Source organism: Carassius gibelio, chromosome B20, assembly GCF_023724105.1.
Source record: "Carassius gibelio isolate Cgi1373 ecotype wild population from Czech Republic chromosome B20, carGib1.2-hapl.c, whole genome shotgun sequence".
NCBI lineage: Eukaryota > Metazoa > Chordata > Actinopteri > Cypriniformes > Cyprinidae > Carassius > Carassius gibelio.
In genome coordinates, this window is record NC_068415.1 from 12,499,598 (window position 1) to 12,513,466 (window position 13,869).

The 13,869-nt window shown below is 36.3% G+C and overlaps 1 protein-coding gene across 1 annotated transcript in view; it reads right to left on the bottom strand.

The window, feature by feature from the left end:
• Positions 1-13,869, bottom strand: part of kif26aa (kinesin family member 26Aa) — a 67,778-nt gene that overhangs the window by 38,825 nt on the left and 15,084 nt on the right. Inside the window, exons 3-4 of the mRNA XM_052585697.1 lie at positions 7,694-8,170; positions 660-799 (exon numbers count right to left, since the gene is read on the bottom strand). Of these exons, the coding sequence (XP_052441657.1) occupies positions 660-799; positions 7,694-8,170 (617 nt within the window). The remainder of the gene's footprint in view (positions 1-659; positions 800-7,693; positions 8,171-13,869) is intronic.

Sequence of the window (13,869 nt, forward strand, 5' to 3'; positions counted from 1 at the left end):
AGCACCATTAATCCATTAACTAAATTTGAGACACTTGGCTATGTGAAGTTCTTTGTACATATGGTCAGGTATTTTTGCTTTAATTAAAGTACAAGATTAAAAAATGTAAATTAAAAATATTTATAATATATATATATATATTTTTTTAGATGTTTTTAATATATATATTGTTAATGGTATGTGCACAGATAGGATGTATTTTAGTTACACAAAATAATGCATACATACATACATGTACGAGATACATGTTACACTAAAACATCAATCCTCAAGAACAATTTTGGCAAACAATTGGTCTATTACAAAGCGATTAACCATTATCCCTGCAGATACATGGCCAATCCAGCTCTGAGACCTCTGCCATTTGGATTTTGCACTCTCTCTGACTGCTAAGCCTGAGCATTGATCGATGACATTTCAACACATTAGGCTGAACTGCCTTCAACATCGCTGCAGTCTCCATGGGCACTGAGAAAGCATTGCCGTGACGTGACTGCCAGAGGCAATTGAGGATTCTGGGTCCTTGGGACTGAGGGCCTGAGGGCCTGAGGAGGAACTAAGGGACCACGACATTGAAACTGGGATCCACAGAGCACGATTAGCTGAATTGATGGCTGTGCACTGTACAAAACACATTGCTAACCGGCTTTTAGGCTTACCTGAGGAAGAATGAGGCTGCTGTGCTGGTTTGGGGTGCTGCTGGGATGGCTGGATGGTCATGGTGACTCGGTTTCTGTCCTGATGGAGAAACCAAAGGTACAGCACTGGTCTGACTGGATCTGGAGGCTATAGTTGGACTCTGTTGAGAAATAAATAACAAACAAACAATGTAGCAAATGTTTCCTTAAAGGGATAATTCACCCCATGTTGTTCCAAACCTGTATGACTTACTTTCTTCTATATAAAACATTGGAAGGTATTTTGAAGAATGTTTCAAATGTTTTTCACTATTCAGTAAAAATCATTGAGTTTGAAAACAACACTGACTTTCACTCTATGGATGAAAAAGACAGAAGCAGATCATACAGGTTTAGGATAACATGAGGTTGAGTAAATGATGACAGAACTGTGACTTTAAGTATAAACAGAAAAAGTGTGTAGAAAATATATGCAACAAATTATAAATGTATAGAAGTGATGATCAAAGCAAATGAACCATCATAGCTGAGGACTGGGGGAAAAACATAAACTGGATGGCATTATGAAGAAGACAGCAGTAATCATCTAAGAGTTAAATTGGCTCCTCAAGAAAACTTTGACAATTTTTCTGATTCTCTTAACTTAAAGTTAACTTCATTCACTTTCAGAGAACTTATGGAATATAATGTCAGTTCTTAGGTGCATATATCCTTATATCCTTGTATGCTTAGATATATATCAATATCCACTATCTATCCTAAATAGTTTTTTTTAGTTTTTTTACAAAACAAAGCAAATCCCAGGAATAATCCTTTACCGTAGAAGAGTGAAGAAATGGTACAGTAACAAGTCTAATGACAAAAAATATTTACCTATAATCCTCTGAACTCCCAGTCGATTAAATGTATCTTTCCACTAGTTTCTACTGGATAAACACTGCGGTCATGACCCCATTGTGTCTGGAGGAGAGTAGGTTGCTAAAAAGTGTGTCTTACAGCGTTCTTACTACGCTCAGTCTTTTACTAACAGGATTACAAAGACATTCCATAATACTACAAGCACAGCCTGCTGTAAAGTAATGAAATCCTGTGGGATACTGGTGTCAAGAAGAAAATGGCTACTCGTGCAGAAGTAATGTGAATTCAGCCAAGCCCACTGAACTAAACAGGCAGCCATTTCTCAATGGTAATGATAAAAATGGCAAACCCATTTTCTCTTAGAACACCTTTCATCTACACTTTACTGTATGTATATCTTTTTCATATAAATGCAGTGGTGTTAGTCTATTGGCTGATGGAAACCAAGAAAAGATCACATACTGACTAAAAAAGCTAGAAACCTGTACTCTTGAGAGAGGCACTTCAGGACGTCCTTGTGGAGTTTAATAAGAAGCTTCAGATCAAATGCACCTGCTATTTGTTAGGTTAGAGCAGCTTTTGAGCCTTCACATAGTTAGAAATGAGTCTTCCTAAAGGTACAGGGACCAAAAAGAAGCGTCATGCCCATTCAAGCCCCTCAGACTTCTAAGCCCAGCACTTTTGTAACACAACTTCAATAAATATTGCATAAGTTGCACCGTCTGTAAATCTTTTTCAAAGTAAAGCACAATGAAAGAGACATTACCTACCCACACTCAAGTTGCTTGAAACATATATGACTTTAGTCACAGAGTTAAACACCTGTCAAAGCTATTCTTTGTTAAACTTATCATTTAAAAATGGCACAAGTCCGGGTGAGAGGCCTGTCCCGTCAATAAAACATAATGCAATGAACATTATCAAAGTAATTGATAACAGAAATTGTCAAACTTAATATTCTAACTATACAATAAAATTTACATTAAATATAAACCATATCGTCACTCAGGGACACTAAAGGAATGTACTATTACTGTTTTTCACTATAAATGACCGTTTTTACTTGCAGAAATCATACATATGACATTATTTTAAAGTAAAAGTACATAAAATGTGATGTTACCATTTCACTTTTGACCATAATATGCATGGTAAGATATAATTTACAGTTTACAATTAACTGATTTTTACTTGAGCATTTTTTTATTCTAATATTTTTACATTGTACAATTAAAAAACAATCAACAAAAACAACAAACAAGAGTTCCACTTCCCAGGCTTGCTGAATTTAAAATGGCAGTATTAGTCTAAGAAATCAATAAACCAATACGTTTCTAAATAACCTCTTTGTTCATGTGTTATTTTGTCAAGGGCACCAAGTAAGCCAGGATTCTCATTGTTGTCCCATCAAATAAAAAAATAAGCACATGATGGCCCTGGAGCGCACACTGATCTGGGAGCTATCATTACATCTTAAAATAACTTCATCTTTGCATCCTCAGTATGTACATGTGTTCGTAATGTAAGTTTTAATTAGAATTTTCCACCTAAAAGAAAAGAGAGTAAGTAGTACATGACAGCACACGCATACACACATGTACTCATGAATGCACAAGGATAGAGGGGAAATGAGAGAGCATGAGTAGGTACAACAGAATCTGGGAAAAGTGGAATAGCTGTGATCTGCTGACAGCTTGATGTAGAGATAACGAGCACAGAAAAATCTCTCGCACACACGTGTAGGGTCTATGCTCCAGAGAGACTTGTCTCAAACACCCACCATGGCTGTGTGCTAATCTACCTCCCGTCACTTCAGCCGTAATTACAGCCTCATGTCAGGGTCCACAATTAGACCCCAGAAGGATGGTGAAAGAGGGACGATTTGAGTTCAGACTGGACAGGCTGTGTTCATTCTTAGCAAATGAACAAACTCATCCTAACATCACAATGCAAGTTGCTAAATGTGACCAAAAAACTAAATGTAAACTGGCAAACAAGCAAAAAAATACAATACATACTAACTACTGAGGCATTAATAAATAATATGTATTGTTTGATTGTTTGCCAGTGTATTGTGGGTAGAAGGCATATAGGACTGACCCACATTACAATTGTTTAAAATGCAGGCCTATTAAATGAATCTATTAAACAAACTTTTTGTTGGTTCGACAAATTTTTGTTGGTTGGACTTAGAATATTGTAACGGACGAGTTTAAATTCACATACATTTCGATTGCTTGTACCTGAAAAATGTTGAAACTTCAAACAAGTAAAAAAAAAAAGAGAGAAAAAAATAGAATAGTCAATCAAAGTGATGCTTTGGTTATTTCAGCATTATTCACGCACCTTAAGAAGAACTTTTACAGTGTTAAGTTCAGATACATCAATCAGTGAAAAAAAGGGCGCTCATCCATCAAACAAATTTGCTCTCTGTATAACAGCCATGACATTCAATTTGAGTTTGTCAAATTAAGGTAAATTGCATAATGACCTTTCCCTGTAGTCAACATTTCAATACAGAGCTTTTCATTTCTTAGTGCAGCATTGTGCTCTCTCTCTCTCTATCTCTCTCTCACACACACACACACACACACAAACACAGGCTCACAAGAGTGAGTTCGATGGACACAGCTGTGTTCCAATAAAACCCAGCAGCAGATGGAGCTCAGTGACAGCGAAGAGGTCACATTGGACTTTAACTTTGACATTTATAGAGCATTCACTAGCAAAAGTGGTGACAGGAGAGAGCAGCCCCTCTGAAACGCTATTAATTATCAGCTTATATTAAATGATGTCAGACAACAGCAATCTGCTGTCCACAAAAACAATTCATAAATCCTTAAACCCTGTACTAACTTAAATATAACCTTACAGCATTACTATTTAAAAAAAATCACTGTAAGTAATGAGTAATGCGCCACTGCAGAAAACCACAGGAAAGAAAATTAAATTGTTAAATTCAGTCTGCTGTTTTTGAGTGTTGCAGAAGAGGCCCTTAACGTCCTTCAACAGAATGAGACCACTGCCAAGTTAAAGCAGGGCAGCATGTGCAGTCTAGCAGACAACCATCCCAGATGGACGTCAGGTGCCATTTTTTCACCCCAGGTGAGACTGCAGTCCCATCTGTTGACAATTTGCACTTTTGGCTCCCTCCACACATTCAAATAAAGCTTGTGAGGCACTCCTCAAGGCCTTAAAAGAGCCCGGCTGCCAGAGGAGGCCCATTAGTGGGCTGCGGGTGGCACTTAGGCCTGAGGACAAGCTGATGAGCCCTGTCCTACACTACAGAAACACACAAGCTGGATGCTTTTACAGTAGCTGCCTCCAAGCTGATATTTGACTGAGTGGGATGTATGGATGAAAGATCATTTCCATCCCTGCTTTCTTGACGAAGCTTTGCAGTCTGCTTAAGGTGTATTATAGGCTATGGTCTGCACAATGCTGAAGTATACAAAACAAACCATGAAAAAAAAAATGTATTAATAAAAAAAGGACAAAACACTTTGTCAAATGTGGCTCTATTGAAATTCATGGCGCAATGTCTTTGTCTTCAAGGGTGGAAACGTTCTCTAGGGTACCAACAGCCTTGTGATTCTGTGTGGTTTGGATGTGCTGTGACTTTCAAGGTCTAATTGCTTTTCATACTCTGTGAGATGAGGGGGAAGACAGCATCCATTGTGCTTTTTTGTCACAGAGCCAGTCAGCTTTTATTTACTACAACATTCTGTATTATGCAGAGGTGTTACAAGAAGATTACCAAATCCAAACTTGTTGACACCGGAAAAAATAGAAAAAAGTCATTCATTCTAACAAACGTGATGGCAGTGAGCCCATCTTTCATCAAGAATTTCATGTTATACTTTCTAACAATATTTTATACGCTGATTTTTTTGTTTTGTTTCTATTTTTGACAGTATTTTATAGCCAGGATTTTTCATCCTGAGAGTCCAGTGACCAGTCATTGTAATCATGAGCGGATATAAAAATATGAAGGGGGTTGTTACTAAGCTGTATGAACTTGCATGTATCCATAACTTATTATAACGTGTTTATGATGCATCATTGCATAAAGCTCAAGGGAACACTAACTGCAAACAGACATCAAACTATTTCACGCTATAAAATAAAACAAGACTGTTAACACTAACCACTACAATGACTATAGGCAACTCACTTTCACACTAAATAACAAAATAAAATAAAATAAAACACCTATAGACAACATACAATTTTACACCTATAGACATGATTTTAGACTAAATAAGTAATAATATATAGTAAATAAATTATAATAATAATAATAAGTAAAAATGCAGGCATTTATAAGCTTATTATACAGCCACACAGGATGATGGGAATCCCCCACACATGCTGCTTAGCATGACTTGCTATAGAACATCATCTATGTAAAACATCTATGTAAATATTTACTAGTGCTGTCAAACGATTAATCGCGATTAAACACATCCAAAATAAAAGTCTTTGTACACATAGTATATGTGTGGGTACTGTGTATATTTATTATGTGTATATAAATACACATCCAGAAAAATATGCTATGTTTATAAATTACATATATTCATTCATAATATAAATTATATGAATATAAATATATACATGCTAATACAGAAAAGTTTTTAAGTTTTAGTTTTTTTTATCTTATTCATCTTTCTAAGCATCAGCCATGACAAATGGCTCATCTATGACAATGGGGTCACTGCGAGCCATCCAAATGCCTATCAAATTGCATTCCATATCAAGATGACTTAATGCTCAATCTCCTGACAGGAAGGTCAAGTAGAACCGAGAAGGCCAATACGAGACGAGCAGCGGCTAATCTACCTGATAATAATGTCACTCAGCACACAAACATATCAAAGGTAAAATATTCAAATAGTTACGGTTTCTTTGCGCTTTAACAAGGACTTACATATGTGGTTTTGGAATTTTGTCCTTTTTGAATTCCTGATGTGCCACATGCATTTTCACAGCATGCAATATCAATCGAGATGTACATGATAACCTTGAAGCAACTCCTAAAAAAGCATCTCATATTTGAAAAACATCTATAATACATTATGTTTACCTTTAAACCATTATGTTTGATTAAGTCACCTTAAGCCAGAACACTGGCATCTGATTGAGAAGACATTATCAAAAAGCTAATGTCTTATTCTCTCTGAGAAGGGTTCTTGAGTCCTGTCATAACAACCTGATCCTCGGCCCTGAACTGGACATGAGCTCCATAATGGCATAAATATAGTCACATAAACCCCACGATGAGGGACTACTTTATGAAAGCTAATAAATAATTCTGCTCAAGGTAAAACCATAAACCAAATCACCAAGCCATAATGACAAAGACTTGTATATTTGCAATGCAACCATGATGTGTTTTGTGGCCCACAAGTCCCTCAGCAGAAACAGCCCAGACAAGTGGCCTTGGTGTCCAAATCGGACCCAAGGACCATCGGAGACATTCTCTGTAAACTTTTTACAGGAGTTAGAGTTTGTACTTCTACCTTTACTTAGATTTGGACATATAGCCGCTTGATCACTTGAACACTGGAAATATGAAAAGTAGCAATAAAAAATCAATCAATCAATCAATAAAACCATTTAAAAAATGGGTGTCAGTAATTGTCTTTTAATGAATTATTAGTTTTATTCACAAAGGGTTCATTAAATTTATCAAAACTTACAGTAAAGACATTTATATAGCTACAAAAGTTTTTAATTGTATTACAATTCATGTTTTTTCTTCTAAACCTTCTAATTATAGTAACAACATGTACTTTTCTGTGTGCTTGTGGACTTCTTTCAAAAGCAAAAAAAACCATGCCTACCCCAAACAGTAGATTATATATACATTTTTATATATATATATATATATATATATATATATATATATATATATATATATATATATATATATATATATATATAATTTTTTTCTTTTTTATACATACAAAGGGTATTTTTTTTCAGGACCTTCCTGCCAAATGTTTGACTAGTGGTTCTATTAAATATTAATTACATTAATGCATAATTAATATTCATGAACCTTTTGTGTCCCTCCTACTTTTCAGATAATTTCTACACTATTGAACATAAAGAGGTAAATAGTTTTAAAATTCAAAAGTAGAATATTCAGATTGTATAACATATTTAGCTTTAGAAAAGCAACTCTTTCTTACCAATGAGCGAAGATGTTCTGAGGTGCTTGTCACACGCCATACTCCCTCCAGGTAGTGTTGTGCATGTAGAGGAAGTGGAGTGACAGTGGCCAAACAGGTTCGTTTGCCACCCACTCTCGCTGCTCCATCTTGATTCCAACCCATTTCCTGTGTTTTCTCCCTGGACTGTGGACCACATGGATGCCCGGTGAGTTTTTGACTCCTAGAAACTGGAGAACACTGTGTGGGCCATTCCCAGGAAGCAGAGGGTGAGATGGAACTGTGAGATGCCACACGTGGTGGCAGCAGGCCAGAAAGGGGTCCGGGCTGCAGGTCAGGCATGTCGAATGCCAGCCCCAGGGCAGAGTGGAGTGCCAGGCGCCTCAGGTAGTGAAGGGGGGTTCCACACACTTCACAGCTGCTCTGGGCACCACAGCTCCTTGGAGGCCATTCCACAGTCTGGAGCTTGTCAAGGAGGAAGGCTGCAAAGCTCGGGTCCTGCAAGAAAAGTCAGAAACATGACTGAAAGCACAGCTGCTGAAATTGTCTTGGTTTTGCATTTTGTTCACGTATTCTTGTTAAATTAACAGACTGATTATATTTTCAGAGCTTGTGGATAAATATTCTCCATTCACAAAGAAAAAGCTGGGCTTAATTTATAGTTGATTAGCTTGTCAATCATATGCAACACAGTATGATAAAAGTAGTAACCAGAGGCGGCAACACAGGCCACATTTTGGCATATAGTATAATTACCAGCATTTAACATCCTCTGAGCTATGTAAATGAAATGTTTTATGAGAAAAAAAATAACACTGCAGTGGTCCTAAAATTTTACTGGACACTAAAGCTAATATATAAATGCTGAAATTCATTGCATTTGATAACTAACTACATATCAGTTTAACTAACCATGAACTAATGTTTATAGTTAATGTGATGAAATTCACCTTTGGTTACTCTTTTGTGAAATTGAATATCCTCAAAAACCACTTTGAAATCAGTCGGTAGTCCAAATACCTTTTAGAGCCACTATAAAAAATATTTAGATGAAGATATATAAATTATGGTAAACTTTTAGTGAACTTGGACATATAAATGTCACCCCTAACAGCTGCTCCTTTTGAAAATCACACAAAATCAAAGCTCTCACTCCATGCGTTGCAACATTGTGTGTAGCTTGATTTAAGGATTGCAATAAACTTATGCTGCCTACACCCCAAGTGTATATTTTGCAGGAGTGAACTGAAGGTCAGGGGCCAAATCCCTGACCTCAGCACAACACTATACCATGATTGAGTGCTTTTGTCTGGGACTGGAGGACTTCTGCAGCAGGTTCACTCACTAAGGGGGGAAACAGTACAACATTGGCATGCCAGATGCCTGCAATCTGCTTCAGCTTCAGTCTGCATGCAGGCAGCCCCTCCAACCTGTTAGAGCTGCCTGTGGGCATAAGACTTTACATTTATTCATTTAAGCAGACTTGGCTAACATCTTTGCATAGAAGTGCTATAGGGGATATAGCCTAGAAAACCATTAATAAGACTGAGAATACTCAAAATGATACGGACAGAGCTATTGGCACTGAATATGAATTAGTTGGAACTTGAAACTGAATAGAATAGTTCGAAATATGATGATAAAATAATACGAATGGAAAAACAAATTGCAGTAAAATAATGAAAATAAAATAAAATAAAAAAATCCACCAAATATATTGTTTACATCAACATACACATAGCATCAGCCCACATCATTTTTTTTATAAATTTAAATTATTCATCCACCAAGTAATAAAGTTCATTCATTCACACCATGTGTGATTACAGGTGTGCGTTTATCTACAATTTACAGCTGCTTTGAAAGTGCTCTTCCAATCGGAATTCAGAGTCAGCTCACATACGTAAAGAATTTGATTTAGGATGTTTGTATTTTCTATTAATAGTTTTATTCTATTAATTAGAAACATAAAGAATCTATTCATTAATTGCTTTTGGAGCAGTTCAGGCAACATGTGTCCTCAGCAGTCTTTATGCATGTACATTTAAACACTGTGAATCGTAAAAATGCAAAATGACAGCTGCAGAATGCAAAATAACCAGATGACACAAATGCAAGCACAAACGTGGCATGTTAGTCCATCCACCCACTCAACAGACACAAGCTGCACTTGTTATGTGCTAGTCACACCACAGAGCTATTGGAGAGGACCTTCCTTTGTATAGAGATTTAAAGCCAGGCTGCCGTCTGCATCCTTTATTGTGTCTGTGGCTTCTGGTGTCTTCCTAGGCAGACACATAGAGGTTATTCACGAGTCAATGGCTTCCTATGAGCCTGTGCCCTCTGAGTCCCACCCCACATGTGTTCGCAGTAGCCACTGCATTCTGATGGATGTGATAAAGGGGTGAGGAATTGGCAGGCACACTTTTGGATGAAAACAACTATACAGAATTGCACCCCTCCACCAACAGTGACCCTAAAATGCAAATGGGGAGAGTGAAATGGATGTAAACTCTCTGATCTATAACTACACCTGTGATAAATCAGAAAGATGATGGATTTGCTATCTCTGTCCACAAAAACGAATAAATAAATGGGTAGCTTAAACAAAGACGAGTGTGACATACTGACACAAATAAATAAAAGATAGGATCACGGAAGCTGTCGAGATATAAGCCAAAGAGAGAATTGAGGCCTTCCTTCGAACACTTCATCCATGCTGGTGAATTGCAATTTTCTGTTCTGTTAGGTAACAGACAAATGATGGAGGTACTGAAGGAAAAAGAGGAGAGTAAGGGGAGTGAGGAAAGTGTGAGGTACAACAGAATGGAAAAGAACACTTGTGAAGTGTTTTAAAAGTGTGAATCTACTGTATGCAAAAATAAAACAACTAAATAAAAAAACACAATGAGCAAGTACCCACATTCTTTTAGCTGCATTTTACAGCAGCTTTGAAAGTTGATTAAAGAGATCAGAAATAAGAATCCAATAAATCAATTAAAGAGTTATATCTAAAGCATGTTTAAATTATATTTGAAAGAATAAACTAACACATGTATTCGTAAATTTTGACCAACTGCCAATTGTGGGTCATCATACAGTAAGCAATGAATCTATGTACGCTCCCTTAAAAAACAAACCAGATAAAGGCATCTTAGCAGACAGGATGACACATGAACATTAGATTTGGACATGTCTTGTGGTCTTCCAACCTTTCAGCATTTATATCGCTTTCAGATAATCACATTCTTATCAAATAGAGCAGATTTCTCACTTATCCGTTCTACAACATGCACGTTTGTATACAAAAAAACAAAAAAAAACTCCAGTGCAACACATCAAACCTTAATTTTGATGTGTTATACACGTATATTATACACACATGCTGAAATGCATTTACCAACATAATGTGCCATTAAAGGCACCTGCACACTTCAAACAGCTGGAAATTTAAGTTGGATTTATATTATATTATGGGACAAAACAGAACCCTGGGGAATTCAACAGCCTCGCCACTACAGACGTTTGTAAAATCTAAACTGTTTATCATTAACTAGATTATCTCAAAAGCACAAGATCTTTATACTTTTATCCACAATTCAAAATTAAATTGAAGGTTTTAGAATTTTACTGGATGAAAAAATTAATTACCTGCTTTTCCCAAACAATCAGAAAATGCTGGCTGATAAAACTTGACTGCTCCTGTTTCTTGATCACTTCACGTTCTCGTAACCCTCTAGCCAAGGCTTCTGGTATGCAGTCAGACCACAACTGACTCAACTCAGAAAACAATTCTACTTACTCGCAGAGCAGTGTTGTAAATCACTTCACACAAACAATTGCAATTCATCCTCATAAGCATAGCAACAGACGGAGTGCTTTGTGTGCTGGAGGTCAGGGGAGACTGGATATCCTTTCAAAAGTCTAGGAATTAGCAGCATATTTTAGAAATGCAAACAAGTCCCGATGATGTAAACTTTAAAATGATAAGATGCTTAAGACATTAAAGAGAATATTTAAAATTTCAAGCAAATTGCCTTCAAACAAATACATTTTACTCACCCTCGGGCCATCCAAGATTAAGATGAGTTAATGTCTTTATTGGAACGTCTGATAAAAATATCACAATAATCCACAAGTAATCCTCATGACTCCCGTCTATCAATTTACATTTTGTGTGTTTGTAAGAAACATTTATCATTAAGACGTTTTTAACTTTAAACTGTTGCTTCCAGCTAAAATACAATTACTCCATGCATGATATTGCTTTCTCCAGTGAAAAAGCAATCTTTTCTCAATCAGGAGAGAAATATGAACCGATAATGCACTGTTTAGACCTAAACAATATTTAAAACTGTTTTTACTGGAGCAAGCTTCATTATGAATTATATACAGTTCATCCATTTTGGCCAGAAGTGACGTTTCACATTATGCCTAATGATTGCTTTGTTTCTTACAAAACATGCAGCTTTTCACTTCACAGGACATAAATTGATCTGCTGGAGGCAGTTTGATTATTGTGATGGTATTTATCTGTTGTTAAAACTCTCATTCTAATGGCACCCACTCGCTTTAGAGGATACACTGGTGAGCAAGTTGTGTAATGCTAAAATTCACCTAATGTGTAAGTAAAATTTCAGCACATTTTTATTTTTGGGTGAACTACTCCTTTAATGTTTCTATAAAAAGTATCTTATGATCACCAAGGTTATGGAATATTATTACAAATTTAAAAGTAAATTAAATGTTTTAAATGTAATTTATTCCTGTTATGTCAAAACTGAATTTTCAGAAGCCATTCCTCCAGTCTTCAGTGTATTATTCAAGTGATAGTAAAACTGTGAGAACTTGATGAGAAAATATCAAGAGGTAGGAGACCAACTTCACAGCTATGACCATTCTGTTTCTCCATCGCATCTTCGTTATAGAAAATAAAGTTTGATACCAAACAGAGTTTAAAAAGTGCATCCACTCTGTTTGGTCTCTTCCTCATTTAGCATCTGCAAGTCAATGTCTCATGCACACAAGGGCTGTCCCCAACACTGCCTTCAAGAAAACCTTCATTTATTCACCTCTTTGCATATTCATGCTACCAGCAGTCTCCTCATCAAAACACCTGTGTACATCCCATCCCTATGAAACCTGTTCCATTCCTCAATGGAAGTGTACTTCATTTTAAAAAAACCTCATTAAAAACAAATGATGCATGTGTCACAAAATACTTTCAAATAAGAAACTCATTAGTAATGCAAATTAATACTGTTGGCATAAAATCCTGGCTCAGTACAAGTAATGTCAGGTGTCTGAACCGGTGTAAAAATGTGTGTCATGAGTAAAAAGGAAAAACAAAAAACCATGTTCCCTAAAAAAAATTATACATACAGACAGAAGAATGCAAAAGTTTGCGAGAAGTATTTCTCAACAGATAAATATAAAAAAGCCATAACTGAGCCTTTTGAGATTATTTTCCTTTTCTACAAAATTTGCCTTTTTGTTCACTCTTTCTGTGAAACATGAAAGCATCTCAGAAATTTAATAACTTATTTGTGACCCTGGACCACAAAACCCATCTTAAGTGTCTTTGGTTGGGAAGTCGTCGCCTAGTGGTTAGAGAGTTTGACTCCTAACCCTAGGGTTGTGAGATTGAATCTTGAGCTGGCAATACCATGACTGAGGTGCCCTTAAGCAAGGCACCGAACCCCCAACTGCTTTGGGTGTGTGTTCACTGCTCTGTGTGTGCACTTTGGATGGGTTAAATCCAAAGTGCACACACAGTGCACTTCAAAAGAGCCTGAACTCTGAGTATGGGTTACCATACTTGGCTGAATGTCACTTTCAAGTGTAATTTTTTTTTTTTAATTGAGATTTATACATCACATTTATACATACAAGCTTTCCATTGCTGTATGGTTTATTAAGATCGGACAATATTTGGGTGAGATAACTATTCGAAAAACTGAGACATACCGAGAAAATCGCCTTTGAAGTTGTCCAAATGAATTCTTAGCAATGCATATTACTAATCAAAAATTATGTTTTGATATAAGAATCTCTCCTAGAATAAATCACCTTAGATCCCCTGGATGCATCATATAGGCCTAGTCATAATGCATAATACAGTATATAGTTTATTTCACTGTAATGACAATGCAACCAATGTACATCACAAAAGATCTGTTGCTATTTCCATTTAATGG